Source organism: Pongo abelii, chromosome 2, assembly GCF_028885655.2.
Source record: "Pongo abelii isolate AG06213 chromosome 2, NHGRI_mPonAbe1-v2.0_pri, whole genome shotgun sequence".
Taxonomy (NCBI): domain Eukaryota; kingdom Metazoa; phylum Chordata; class Mammalia; order Primates; family Hominidae; genus Pongo; species Pongo abelii.
Window position 1 is genome coordinate 12,503,373 of NC_085928.1, and position 14,904 is coordinate 12,518,276.

At 46.3% G+C, this 14,904-nt stretch overlaps 1 protein-coding gene across 1 annotated transcript in view; it reads left to right on the forward strand.

Annotated features, from left to right (window-relative positions):
- SNX4 (sorting nexin 4) overlaps positions 1 to 14,904 on the forward strand; it is a 79,934-nt gene that overhangs the window by 11,347 nt on the left and 53,683 nt on the right. The window contains 3 exon segments of the mRNA NM_001133520.1: positions 4,204 to 4,325; positions 14,471 to 14,606; positions 14,682 to 14,831. Of these exon segments, the coding sequence (NP_001126992.1) occupies positions 4,204 to 4,325; positions 14,471 to 14,606; positions 14,682 to 14,831 (408 nt within the window).

The following is a 14,904-nucleotide window of genomic DNA, read 5'->3' on the forward strand; positions in this document are numbered from 1 at the left end:
TGTGTAGGGTGTTAGGTAAGGGTCCAATTTAATTTTTTAATATGTGGATATTCAGTTTTCCCCGCATTGTTTGTTGGAAAAATTGTCCTTTTCCCATCGAACTGTCTTGTCAAAAATTGTTTGACCATATATTCGAGGGTTTATTTCTGGACTATCTGATTTCATAGGTCTATATACCTGTCTTTATGACAGTACCACGTTGTTTTTATTACTGTAGCTTTGTAGTAAGTTTTGAAACCAGGAAGTATGAGTCCTCCAATTTTATGCTACATTTTCTTTTTTTGTTGTTGTTGAGACAGAGTCTCGCGCTGTCACCCAGGCTAGAGTGCAGTGGCGCCATCTCGGCTCACTGCAAGCTCCGCCTCCCGGGTTCACGCCATTCTCCTGTCTCAGCCTCCTGAGTAGCTGGGACTACAGGTGCCCGCCACCACGCCCGGCTAATTTTGTGTATTTTTAGTAGAGACAGGGTTTCACGGTGTTAGCCGGGATGGTCTCAATCTCCTGACCTCGTGATCCGCCTGCCCCGGCCTCCCAAAGTGCTGGGATTACAGGCGTGAGCCACCGCACCTGGCCTTATGCTTCATTTTCAAGATTGCTTTGGCTATTTGGGGTCCCTTGAGATTCCATGTGACTCTTAGGATGAGTTTTCCTGTTTCTGCAAAGAATGTCAAAGAATGTCGTTGGGATTTTCATAGGGTTTGCATTGAATATATAGATTGCTTTGGGTAGTTTTGATATCTTCATAATATTAAATCTTCCAAATCATGAACATGGGATGTGTTTTCATTTATTTATCTTCTTTTAATTTCTAGCAATGTTTTATAGTTTCCATTGTACAAGTCTTTTACCACCTTAATTCCCCAGTATTTTTTCTTTTTGATGCTCTTGTAAATGGACTTATTTTTATAATTTCATTTTCATTATTTTTTTGTTTTGTTTTGTTTTTTTGAGACAGAGTGTGACTATTGCCCAGACTGAAGTTCAGTGGCACGATCTTGGCTCACTGCAACCTCCGCCTCTTGGGTTCAAGCGATTCTTCTGCCTCTGGGAATGTCTTAATTTTTCCCACACTTCTGAAGGACAGTTTGCTAGATATAGGATTCTGGATTGACAGTTATTTTTATTTTTTTGCACTTTGAATATATCAGCTCCCTGTCTTCTGGCCTCCAAAGTTTCTGATGAGAAATTTGCTGATAACCTTATTGAAGATTCCTTATATATGATCAGTTGCTTCTGTCTTGCTGCTGTCAAGATTCTGTCTTTGAAAAGTTATAAAATGTCTCAGTAAACATCTTATTTGGAATTTGTCAAGCTTCTTAGATGTGTATATACATTTCTTCTATCATATTTGTGAAATTTTCAACCATTATTTCTTCAGATACTGTCCCTTCTCCTTTTTCTCTCCCCTCTCCTTACGACCACAGTGCACATGTTGGTCTGTTTGATGGTGTCCTGCATGTCCCTTAAGCTCTGTTTACTTTCCTTCCATCTTTTTTCTGTTCCTCAGACTTGATAATTTCCATTCTCCTATCTTCTAGTTTGCCAGTTCTCTCTTGTGCCTGCTCAAATTTGCCTTTGAACCCCCCTAGTGAACTTTTAATTTCAGTTATTGTGCTTTTCAGCTCCAGAATTTCTTTTAATTTCTTTTTGGTTTCTTTTTTTTTTTTTTTTTTCCTCGCCCTATCACCCAGGCTGGAGTGCAGTGGCGTGGTCTTTGCTCACTGCAACCTCCGCCTGCTGGGTTCAAGTAATTCTCCATGCCTCAGTCTTCTGAGTGGCTGGGATTACAAGCGCCCACTACCATGCCCAGCTAGTTTTTGTATTTTTAGTAAAGATGGAGTTTCAACATGTTGGCTAAACTGGTCTTGAACTCCTGACCTCAGGTGACCTGCCCGCCTCAGCCTCCCAAAGTGCTGGGATTACAGGCATGAGCCACCATGCCCAGCCACTTTTTGGTTTCTTTTTAAGTTTTCTCTCTCTCTACTGGATACTTCTATTTCGTTCATACATCATTTTTTTTATCTTTATTTATTTTATTTTATTTTTACTTTCTCCACATATTCCTTTAAGTTCTCTGAGCATCTATAAGATGATTTAAAGTCTTTGTCAGCCAGGCATGGTGGCTTATGCCTGTAATGCCAGCAGCTTGGAAGGCTGAGGCGGGTGGATCATTTGAGCCCAGGACTTCAAGACCAGCCTGGACAACATGGCCTGTAGTCTCAGCTACTCTGGAGGCTAAGGCAGGAGAATCCCTTGAACCCAAGAGGTGGAGGTTGCCATGAGCTGAGATCGTGCCACTGCACTCTGACCTGGCGATAGAGCAAGACACTGTCTCAAAAAAAAAAAAAAATTTAGCCCGGTATGGTGGCACACGCCTGTAATCCCAGCTATTCAGGAGGCTGAAGCACAGGAATCGCTTGAATCCAGGAGCCAGAGGTTGCACTAAGTCGAGATTGCACCACAGCAGTCCTGCCTGAGTGACAGAGCTAGACTCTTGTCTAAAAAAAAAAAAAAAAAAAAAAGAAATGAAGAAAGGGAAAAAGGGATAAAGTCTTTTTCTAGTAGATCTGTCATCATGTCTTTTTCAGGAGCAGTTTCTGTTGATGTATTTTTTTCCCTCTGAAGGGATCGTACCACCCTGTTTCTTTATATGCCTTGTGATTTTTTTTTGTTGTTGAAAACTAGCCATTGCATGTAATAATGTGGTAACTCTGGACATCGAATTCTTCTCCTACCCTGGGGGTTGCTGTTTTTGTTATTTATGTATTTATTTTTTAATTACTGTAGACTGTCTCCATGACAAAGATCAGCCTGAGAGAGGTGTAAACTTAAAGTCTTTATAGATCTTTCCTGAGCTTGAGCCTTTTCCTGGGCATGTGTGATTATTTTCTAATTGTTCTCACATATCCAGTTGTTTTTAAATGTACAATTTTTTCTTTTTAAGAGTCAAGGTCTTCCTGTGTTTCCCAGGCTAGTTTTGACCTCCCGGGATGAACTGATCCACCTGCCTCAGCCTCCTTAGTAGCTAGGACTAAAGGCACGCACTACCACACCTGGCTAAAGGTCCAAGTTTTTAATGTCTGGCTTACAAAAGGGGGTCAAAAGAAAAATGAAGGGAGGAAAAACAGGATGCTGGCTCTTGAAGTCCCCTGGAAGTCACTTCAGCCAGGACAAGAGGCTTGCAACATTGTGGGGAGGAGCAGCAGCAATGACCACCACTTCTTTGTCTGTGCCTCTTAGAAGAAGCAGTTGATGATCAGAGGACAGATCCTGGATGTTTGGAGAACAAGGCCCTTTTTGCCTACCGTGGCTTCATCAGGCTGTTCCAGGAATGCTGCACAGCTGCCTGCTAGGCACTAAGGGATAGGTAGCTAAAATTGATTGAAATTAACCACAGTTTGTCATCCAAGCCTTCCCCTGGGAGTTGCAAGCCTTTATTGGACTCCAGAGTTCCCAAATACTTAGACAGAGTCTGCCAGTGCAGTTGTCGTCTAGGTGGGGAGATGGATTCCTGGTGCTTCCTACTCCACTATCCTCCCAGAATCTTTTGTGTCTAATGTGTTTTTAAGATATTTTCTTATGTATTTCTATAGATTATTCTTGGTCACTTATGAAATGTCTAAATTTTAATCATTTAACATATATAGTACCTTTTAAACTACCTCTGGAAGGCTGGGTGCTGTGGCTCATGCCTATAATCCCAGCACTTTGGGAGGCCAAGGCACGTGGATCGCCTGAGGTCAGGAGTTTGAGACCAGCCTGGCCAACATGGTGAAACCCCGTTTCTACTGAAAATACCAAAGTCAGTTGAGTGTGTTGGTGCGTGCCTGTAATCCCAGCTACTTGGAAGACTGAGGCAGGAGAATCCGTTGAACCCAGGAGGCGAAGGTTGCAGTGAGCCGAGATCGCGCCAGTGCACTTCAGCCTGGGTGGCAGAGTGAGACTTGGTCTCAAAAAAAAAAAAAAAAAAAATACATACATACATACATAAAATACCTCTGGAAAAGTTAATGTACTTTTGTATGTTGATAAAGGCTATCATTTGCTGCTGTCATTTTGCAACCCCTGGCAACTCAAGAACTATAAGTAACTATTTTGAAATATGTAAACCCAATAATGGGTTTAATTTATATAGCTGAGGCTTTTTTCAGTACGATCTTAAAAGGTTTTTTTTGTGTTGTTGTTTTATTTATTTTTGTCTAGATGACACACAATAATTTTTGGTTGAAGAAGATAGAAATCAGTGTTTCAGAAGCAGAAAAACGAACTGGAAGAAATGCCATGAACATGCAAGAAACGTATACTGCTTACCTCATTGAAACAAGGTGGGTAACGAAAATTACACCTGGGCAGGTAGACGGAAAGCTTTTTCTGGTAGCTATCGATGCAGACTCTGCTGTATAACAGAATTTTTTTAAAGGTTATTTTTTTTTTTTCCAGGATTGATTTTGTTTCTTTACTTTTTTTTGAGACAGGGTCTCATTCTGTTGCTTGGGCTGGAGTGCAGTGGTGCAGTCATGGCTCACTGCAGCCTCAAACTCCTGGGATCACCTCAGTTTCCTGAGTAGCTGGCATACAGGCATGAGCCACCATGGCTGGCTAATTTTTTTTTTTTTTTTTTTTTTTGAGATGGAGTCTCACTCTGTCGCCCAGGCTAGATTGCAGTGGCATGATCTTGGCTCGCTGCAATCTCTGTCTCCCAGATTCAAGCGATTCTCCTGCCTTAGCCTCCCAAGTAGCTGGGATTACAGGCATGTGCTACCACACCCAGCTAATTTTTTTGTGTTTTTAGTAGAGACAGGGTTTCACCGTGTTGGTCAGGCTGGTCTCAAACTCCTGATCTCAAACGATCCACCCACTTCGGCCTCCCAAAGTGTTGGGATTACAGGTGTGAGCCACTGTGTCTGGCAGTTTTAAAATTTTTTGTAGAGATGGGGTCTCACTATATTGCTCAGTCTGGTCTCAAACTCCTGGGCTCAAGTGATACTCCTGCCTCAGCCTCCCAAAATGCTGGGATTACTTGTGTGAGCCACTGCATCCAGCCCTGTGTCTTTATCTTTTAATGGGTAAACAGCTGTGTCTTTTGCTGTGATACTGTTGGTAGACAGCTATATTTTAATGAATTTGTTTTGTGGGGAGAAGGGAGGTTAGTGGAATACTTTTGGAATCTGGAATGTTATTTGATACATGCTTTGGAGGATTCCTTGGTCTTAGAATCCCTGTGCAATTTTTTTAAAGAATACCAGCTTCTCTGGCATGTATGAAGTGAACTTGGGCAGGTGGAAATGGTTAACAAAGAATTCTAGGAGTAGAGCATAAGGTCTGAATCTTCTTAGGACAGTTGGGAGTTACAAAAAATTAACAAACAGAAACATTGAGATTGGTGTTTTAGAACTTGGAGTAAATTAAGAATAAAGGGAAGTAGACACCTTTAAAAAACAAAGAAAAAGAACTTGGTGAGTAAAAATAGAAAAGACAAATTATGGAGTACGAAATAAAAACTCACTAGAAAAGTTGTCTTTTACTTCCTAAGGGAAAAGCTAAAGGAATTAGAATTGTTTTGTCTAAAGAAAGGCAAGGGAAGACCAATTTGTTGTTGCCAGTTATTAACAGTTTATATAAAGAATAATGTACTATTTCTTTTCTGTCTGCAGAGTTTGAGCAGAAATGCTTTCAGTTAAAACAAGTAGATATGAGAGAATTGTTGATAGCCAGTAAAATTATAGACTACCAAACCTAGCTGGGTGTGGTGGCTCACGCCTGTAATCTCCGTACTTTGGGAGGCCAAGGTGGGCAGATCACCTGAGGTCAGGAGTTTGAGACCACCCTGGCCAACATGGTGAAACCCCGTCTCTACTAAAAATATGAAAATTAGCCAGCTGTGGTGGTCCCAGCTACTCGGGAGGCTGAGGCAGGAGAATCACTTGAACCTGGGAGGTGGAGATTGCAGTAAGCTGAGATTGTGCCACTGCACTCCAGCCTGGGTGACAGAGCGAGAGACTGTCTCAAAAAAAAAAAAAAAAAAAAAAAAAAAAAACACGAAAAAAACTACCAAACCAAGTTAAGTGTTATAACAATGTTTTAATGTTAATACTTTTTTTTTGAGATGGAGTCTCACTCTGTCACCCAGGCTAGAGTGCAGTGGCGTGATCTCAGCTCACTGCAAACTCTGCCTCCCGAGTTCAAGCGATTCACCTGCCTTAGCCTCCCAAGTAGCTGGTATTACAGGCGCCCATCACCATGTAGTTTTATTGGAGATAGGGTTTCACCATGTTGGCCAGACTGGTCTCGAATTTCTGACCTCGTGATCCACCCACCTCGGCCTCCCAAAGGACTGGGATTACAGGCATGAGCCACCGCATCTGGCCAATGTTAATACTTTTTTAAGAAAAAAATTTTTAACCTACCATTTTCATAGGCTTTACCTGTGAGCTTGCCTTAGTGCTGAACCTGTGACTTTCCAAGGCTTCTTCCAGGTCTGTGTTTCTGCCCAGAATAAAAGTTTATATCTTGGTGAAGATTGTCTACAGACAATTCTGAAAAATGTAGTTTTCCTTCTTCTACTAGAAAGAAAAAGAGAGAAAAGAATCTTCTAAAAAAAAAAAAAAGAAAGAAAATTTTTATACAGTAGGAAGTTTAGGAAAAGAGAGAGGTAATGTGGTTCTTTTCAAAATTAGGTCATTTCATGACATATATATGTTTATGTATCCCAGAGATTTGTAAGGTTAGTTTTTAAAGATCGTGGCCCTGTGAGAGGATTTTTGTTTCTGTTTTTTTGTTTTTTAAGTTAAATTAGCCACTTTAAAAATAATACTTTAGAAAACAGTGTTAGCTGTAGCCTTCTAAGTAAATTTTAAGTTTACAATGAAAAAGGATATATTTAGTATATGCCTATTTTTTCACCCATTTGGGCAATGAAATAGGTATTGATTACTTTTACTGCTGGGAGAGAACCTTGATTTGGATAATCTGGAATAACTTAATAATGTTTGTACTTGACTTTGAAATAAATAAAGGATCATTGTTTTCTTCTGTAGCCCAGTTCTAATTTGAACCTGGGAGTTAGAAGTGACCATACATCAGTAATAGCTAGACTGTGAATACATATTTAAGTAGATCATCAGTAAATGTGTGGTACACAAAAGGATTATTGAGTCAAATTTCACAACTATTTCAATATAAATTTATTTTAAACATGGATTTTATACTTAAAAACATGTTGGAATTACTTGAAAAATTGGTTAAACAACTGCAGGGTTTGGGGTAGGGCCCAGGATTTTACATTTTTTATTTAAAGGTCCAGCTGCTTTCAGCACAGATGGGCCATGGACCGTTTTTTTTTTTTTGGTGGAGTCTCGCTCTGTCACCCAGGCTGGAATGCAGTGACATGATCTTGACTCACTGCAACCTCCTCTTGCCAGGCTCAAGCGATTCTCCCACCTCAGCTTCCCGAGTAGCTGGGATTACAGACTTGCACCACCACACCCAGCTAATTTTTGTATTTTTAGTAGAGATGGGCTTTTGCCATGTTGGCCAGGCTGGTCTTGAACTCCTGACCTCAAGTGATCTGCCTGCCTTAGCCTCCTCCCAAAGTGCTAGAATTACAGATGTGAGCCAATGTGCCCAGCTGGACCATGATTTTTGATTGTTGTCTTTTAAACTACAAAGCCTTTCCATTTTAAGACAGGTTTGTCTGTCTTTTCTCTTTATGATTTGTGTTTTTTCTGTTTTAAGAAATTCTTCCCTACTCCACATCATATAGACATGGGATTTGAGAAATACTGATTTTGAATAGATTGTTTTATACTATCCCTAAGGTTAACTGACCTTCATCAACCACAATCATCAAATTTCTTAATTTAATTATGTAGTATTGTTTCTGTAATTCAGTGTTTTACAGACAGTTGTGGACAATATGAATATTATTGACCCTTCATGTTAACTAGAAATTCAACTTCTGTCATGTAGCTTACCTACCTACCTACCTTTTGGATACAAGTAGAAAGCCCATTTAGCAACTGTCTGTAGTCCAATTGTCGAGAGGGTTTTGTTTCTGTTTTTTTTTTTTTTTTAAATTAGCCACCTAAAAAATACTTTAAAAATTAGTGTTAACTCTAGCTTCCAAAGTAAATTCTTTTTTTTTTTTTTTTTGAGACGGAGTCTTGCTCTGTCGCCCAGGCTGGAGTGCAGTGGCACAATCTCGGCTCATTGCAACCTCCGCCCTCCGTGGTTCACACCATTCTCCTGCCTCAGCCTCCCGAGTAGCTGGGACTACAGGTGCGCAACACAACGCCTGGGTAATTTTTTGTATTTTTTAGTAGAGACGGGGTTTCACCATGTTAGCCAGGATGGTCTCGATCTCCTGAGCTCATGATCCACCCGCCTTGGCCCCCCAAAGTGCTGGGATTACAGGCATCAGCCACTGCACCTGGCCAGTAAATTCTTAAGTTTAAAATTAAACAGGATGTTTTTGGTATGTGCCTATTCTATAGTGGTTTTTTGTTTTTGTTTTTGTTTTAAGTATTTATTGATCATTCTTGGGTGTTTCTCGGAGAGGGGGATGTGGCAGGGTCATAGGATAATAGTGGAGAGAAGGTCAGCAGATAAACACATGAACAAAGGTCTCTGGTTTTCCTAGGCAGAGGTCCCTGCGGCCTTCTGCAGTGTTTGTGCCCCTGAGTACTTGAGATTAGGGAGTGGTGATGACTCTTAAAGAGCATGCTGCCTTCAAGCATCTGTTTAACAAAGCACATCTTGCACCGCCCTTAATCCATTTAACCCTGAGTTGACACAGCACATGTTTCAGAGAGCAGGGGGCTGGGGGAAAGGCCATAGATCAACACAGATCCCAAGGCAGAAGAATTTCTCATAGTCAGAACAAAATGGAGTCTCCTATGCCCACCTGTTTCTACACAGACACAGCAACAATCTGATCTCTCCTTCCTTTCCCCACACTTCCCCCCACCTTCTTTTCAACAAAACCGCCATCGTCCTCATGGCCCGCTCCCGATGGTCGCTGTCTCTTCCGAGCTGTTGGGTACACCTCCCAGACAGGGCGGCGGGGCAGAGGCGCTCCTCACCTCCCAGACAGGGCGGCCAGGCAGAGGCGCTCCTCACCTCCCAGACAGGGCGGCCAGGCAGAGGCGCTCCTCACCTCCCAGACGGGGCCGCCGGGCAGAGGCGCTCCTCACCTCCCAGACGGGGCGGCAGGGCAGAGGCCCTCCTCACCTCCCAGACGGGGCGGCCGGGCAGAGGCGCGCCTCACTTCCCAGAGGGGGCGGCCGGGCAGGGGCGCTCCTCACTTCCCAGACGGGGCGGCCGGGCAGGGGCGCTCCTCACTTCCCAGACGGGGCGGCCGGGCAGGGGCGCTCCTCACTTCCCAGACGGGGCGGCCGGGCAGAGACGCTCCTCACTTCCTCCCAGACGGGGTGGCAGCCAGGCAGAGGCGCTCCTCACTTCCCAGACGGGGCGGCCGGGCAGAGACGCTCCTCACTTCCTCCCAGACGGGGTGGCAGCCAGGCAGAGGCACTCCTCACTTCCCAGATGGGGCGGCCGGGCAGAGGCGCTCCTCACCTCCCAGACGGGGTGGCCGGGCAGAGGCGCTCCTCACTTCCCAGACGGGGCGGCCGGGCAGCGGCGCTCCTCACTTCCCAGATGGGGTGGCCGGGCAGAGACGCTCCTCACTTCCTCCCAGACGGGGTGGCAGCCAGGCAGAGGCGCTCCTCACCTCCCAGATGGGGCGGCCGGGCAGAGGCGCTCCTCACTTCCCAGACGGGGTGGCCGGGCAGAGGCGCTCCTCACTTCCCAGACGGGGCGGCCGGGCAGAGACGCTTCTCACTTCCTCCCAGACGGGGTGGCGGCCAGGCAGAGGCGCTCCTCACCTCCCAGATGGGGCGGCCGGGCAGAGACGCTTCTCACTTCCTCCCAGACGGGGTGGCGGCCAGGCAGAGGCGCTCCTCACCTCCCAGACGGGGCGGTCAGGCAGAGGCGCTCCTCACCTCCCAGACGAGGTGGCCGGGCAGAGGTGCTCCTCACCTCCCATACACGGTGGCGGCCGGGCAGAGGCACTCCTCACTTCCCAGACGGGGCAGCTGGGCAGAGGCGCTCCTCACTTCCCAGACGGGGCAGCCGGGCAGAGGCGCTCCTAACTTCCCAGACGGGGCGGCCGGGCAGAGACGCTCCTCACTTCCCAGATGGGGCGGCCGGGCAGAGACGCTCCTCACTTCCTCCCAGTCGGGGTGGCAGCCAGGCAGAGGCGCTCCTCACCTCCCAGACGGGGCGGCCGGGCAGAGGTGCTCCTCACTTTCCAGACGGGGCAGCCGGGCAGAGGCGCTCCTCACTTCCCAGATGGGGCGGCCGGGCAGAGACGCTCCTCACTTCCTCCCAGACGGGGTGGCAGCCAGGCAGAGGCGGTCCTCACTTCCCAGAGGGGGCGACTGGGCAGAGGCGCTCCTCACTTCCCAGACGGGGCGGCCGGGCAGAGACGCTCCTCACTTCCTCCCAGACGGGGTGGCAGCCAGGCAGAGGCGCTCCTCACCTCCCAGACGGGGCGGCCAGGCAGAGGCGCTTCTCACTTCCCAGACTGGGCGGCTGGGCAGAGGCGCTCCTCACCTCCCAGACGGGGTGGCCGGGCAGAGGCGCTCCTCTCTTCCCAGACGGGGTGGCGGCTGGGCAGAGGCGCTCCTCACTTCCTCCCAGATGGGGTGGCGGCCAGGCAGAGGCACTCCTCACTTCCCAGACGGGGTGGCCAGGCAGAGGCCCTCCTCACTTCCTCCCAGACGGGGTGGCCAGTCAGAGGCGCTCCTCACTTCCTCCCAGACGGGGTGGCGGCCGGGCAGAGGCGCTCCTCACCTCCCAGACGGGGCGGCCGGGCAGAGGCGCTCCTCACCTCCCAGACGGGGCGGCCAGGCAGAGGCGCTCCTCACCTCCCAGACGGGGCGGCCGGGCAGAGGCGCTCCTCACTTCCCATACGGGGTGGCGGCCGGGCAGAGGCGCTCCTCACTACCCAGATGGGGCAGCCGGGCAGAGGCGCTCCTCACTTCCTCCCAGACGGGGTGGCGGCCAGGCAGAGGCGCTCCTCACCTCCCAGACAGGGCGGCCGGGCAGAGGTGCTCCTCATCTCCCAGACGGGGCAGCCGGGCAGAGGTGCTCCTCTCTTCCTCCCAGACAGGGTGGCGGCCGGGCAGAGGCACTCCTCACCTCCCAGACGGGGTGGCCAGGCAGAGGCGCTCCTCACTTCCCATACGGGGTGGCGGCCGGGCAGAGGCGCTCCTCATTTCCCAGACGGGGTGGTGGCCGGGCAGAGGCGCTCCTCACTTCCTCCCAGACGGGGTGGCGGCCAGGCAGAGGCGCTCCTCACCTCCCAGACGGGGCAGCCGGGCAGAGGTGCTCCTCATCTCCCAGACGGGGTGGCAGCCAGGCAGAGGAACTCCTCACTTCCCAGACGGGGCGGCCGGGCAGAGGCGCTCCTCACTTCCCAGACGCTGGGCGACTGGACAGAGGCGCTCCTCACTTCCCAGACGGGGCAGCCGGGCAGAGGCGCTCCTCACATCCCAGACGATGGGCGCCGGGCAGAGACGTTCCTCACTTCCTATACGGGATGGCGGCCGGGCAGAGGCGCTCCTCACTTCCCAGATGGGGCGGCCGGGCAGAGGGGCTCCTCGCATCCCAGACAATGGGCGGCCAGGCAGAGACGCTCCTCACTTCCTAGACGGGGTGGCGGCAGGGCAGAGGCTGTAATCTTAGCACTTTAAGAGGCCAAGGCGGGAGGCTGGTAGGTGGAGGTTGTAGCGAGCCGAGATCACGCCACTGCACTCCAGCCTGAGCACCATTGAGTATTGAGTGAGCGAGACTCCGTCTGCAATCCCTGCACCTCGGGAGGCCGAGGCAGGCAGATCACTCGAGGCCAGGAGCTGGAGACCAGCCCAGTCAACACTGCGAAACCCCGTCTCCACCAAAAATACAAAAACCATTCAGGCGTGGCGGCGCGCACCTGCAATCCCAGGCACTCGGCAGGCTGAGGCAGGCTGAGGCAGGAGAGTCACAGGAGCCTGAGGTAGGGAGGTTGCAGCAAGCCGAGATCACAGCGGTACAGTCCAGCTTCGGCAACAGAGGGAGACCAAAAAAAGGAGAGGGAGACCGAAGAAAGGGGAGAGGGGGAGGGGGAGGGGGAGGGATTGCTATGCTATAGTGTTGTAGTTTAGTGGGCTAAGATTGAATAAGACTAAAGTCTCTGGTTTTTAATTCCCCAAGAGATTTTTGTATGTGTTCCTCTTCATTGAATATGAACTCTTTTAAAATAAGTATATGTCTCTTTTAGAATAGGTAGTAATGCCTTGATGGCTTGGAAGGCACTATGTTATTAATTCTTTTAATTTGTAAAACATGGTTGATGATCATATTTTCATTGTGGGGGTTAAATATTACAAGTAAAACCATTTAGGTGCTATTGAATAGTTGTTGAGTGATTAGATGAATGAGGTAGTTTTGGGGTCTAATGAAAGTCCTCTCTTGCTTTTAGACAGTTTCTAATGAAACTACTAGACCCTGCCTTTTTGGTTTTTTTTTTTGGTGTGTGTTTGTTTTTTTCGAGATGGAGTTTCGCTCTTGTTGCCCAGGCTGGAGTGCGTTGGCGTGATCTCAGCTCAATGCAACCGCTGCCTCCCAGGTTCAAGCAATTCTCCTGTCTCAGCCTCCTGGGTAGCAGGGATTACAGGCACCTGCCACCACGCCCAGATAATTTTTTATATTTTTAGTAGAGATGGGGTTTCACCATGTTGGCCAGGCTGGTCTCGAACTCCTGACCTCAGGTGATCCACCCACCTTGACCTCCCAAAGTGCTGGGATTACAGGCGTGAGCCACCGCATCCAACTGCTTTTTTTTTTTTTTTTTTAAACACTTATGCAGACCTTCTATCAGCTCTGTAGGTGTACTGCTTATAGGCTTTATTTATCCACTTACTTACAAGTTTTGGGTTTTGTTGGTAGTGATTTTGAATAATTTGAAATTTGAGATTAACCCAAGTATTTTTTCAGCTGAAGTTGGGAATTGTAATTGGGATGGTATTAGTTATAACTAATGTCTAGGTATACTCTTTAAAATGAATTATGATTTAATAATTCTATATTTTTGCCGTGGGAGCCATTTGTGCATTTTGCATTTCATATTTTGGTTCATTTTTATTAATATTCAATGAATAAATTTAGTAGCAAACTTAAAAAATGATAAAAATGAGCATCTATTGTGCTGAGCATGGCATGATGTAAATACTTTCTCTAGACTTTATTTGGAGACTGATTTAACTTTTATGACTTTTTGTCCTAATGTACAAATACACCTTGTGCATTTCGTGGAGGGCAAACAGGTTATTGTCAAGCAAATTAGAAAATAGCAAGGTCCTGATAACGTTTAGAAGACTGGTGCTTCCTAATAGGGCTTACTTATGCTGGCAAGAAATCCTAAGTAGTCAAAATATTTAAAATATCCTTTATATGATTTTACCTTAACTTTCCCCCAAAAGTAAGTTGAATTTTTATATGTATGAAACATGGCATTGCCTACCAGCCCTTTATAATTAAAAGTAAGACTAGAGATGAATTTTTATGACCCCTTTTCCCCACTCTTTCAGAGCTAATTAATATTTTTTCTTTTGGATATTTCTTGATACTTGGATTAATCTGATTTATTAATAACCTAAATTGAAGTTTTTGTGGTGTCTTGGTCTTTGTTGGGAATGTTATTCTCTCATTGTGGCAGAAGTGAAGTTAAAAATGCTCTTTATGTAATGAAGCACTGGCTAAACTAGATTTTATCATATTATAAAATCAATTATTTATACATTAAGGCTTTTAGAGTGTTCCTAATAAAACTGTTTCTCTTATGTTTAAACAGGCTTTCTGTAACAGAATGAAAGTGGTTAGGAGTAAGGGCTTTGAAATCAGATGGATCTGAGTGCTTTATCCACAGACCTTTGTGATCATAGACAGAGCATATACTGTGCAGCTGTGTCCTCATCTGTAAAACGAGGATAATAAATCTCTGCCTCCCAGGGTTGTCATAAGGATTAAATATGAAAATACATGAGGCCAAGGCAGGAGGATGGCTTAAGCCCAGGAGTTTGACACCAGCCTGGGCAACATAGCTGGACCCCATCTCTACAAAAAATTAAAGTATTAGCCAATGTGGTGACATGTGCCTGTGGTCCCAGCTACTCAGGAGGCTGAGGTGGGAGGATTGCCTGAGCCCAGGAGGCGAAGGCTGCAGTGAGCCGTGATTGCACCACTGCACTCCAGCCTGAGCGACAGTGAGACCCTGTCTTGAAAAAAAAAAAAAAGAAAATGTAGGAAAAGTTCTTTACTTAGTGCCTGGTTCATAATCATTCTGTAGTTATAATTTTAAAGGTGATTGTGTTTATGTGTATGTATTTTTGTTTTTAAAAAATAACTTAAGTGTTGTTCTGTTCCTTTTCAGGTCAATTGAACATACCGATGGTCAGAGTGTCCTAACAGACTCACTGTGGCGGCGATATAGTGAATTTGAGTTGTTGAGAAGCTACCTTTTAGTTTATTATCCACATATTGTTGTGCCACCTCTGCCAGAAAAACGGGTAAGAAGTGAAATGGCAGTAGTTTAGAAGTATTCAGCATTGAGACTATTCTTAATGATTATTTTGTTTACCTAGGCAGAATTTGTTTGGCATAAACTCTCTGCTGACAACATGGATCCAGATTTTGTGGAGAGGCGACGGATTGGTTTGGAAAACTTTCTCTTGAGGATTGCTTCACATCCCCTCCTTTGTAGAGACAAAATCTTCTATCTATTTTTAACACAGGTATTTTTCTTTTATTTAGTCTTAGTAAAATATTCATTTAATTTGGGTTTCTTAAAAAAATTTTAGAATACTT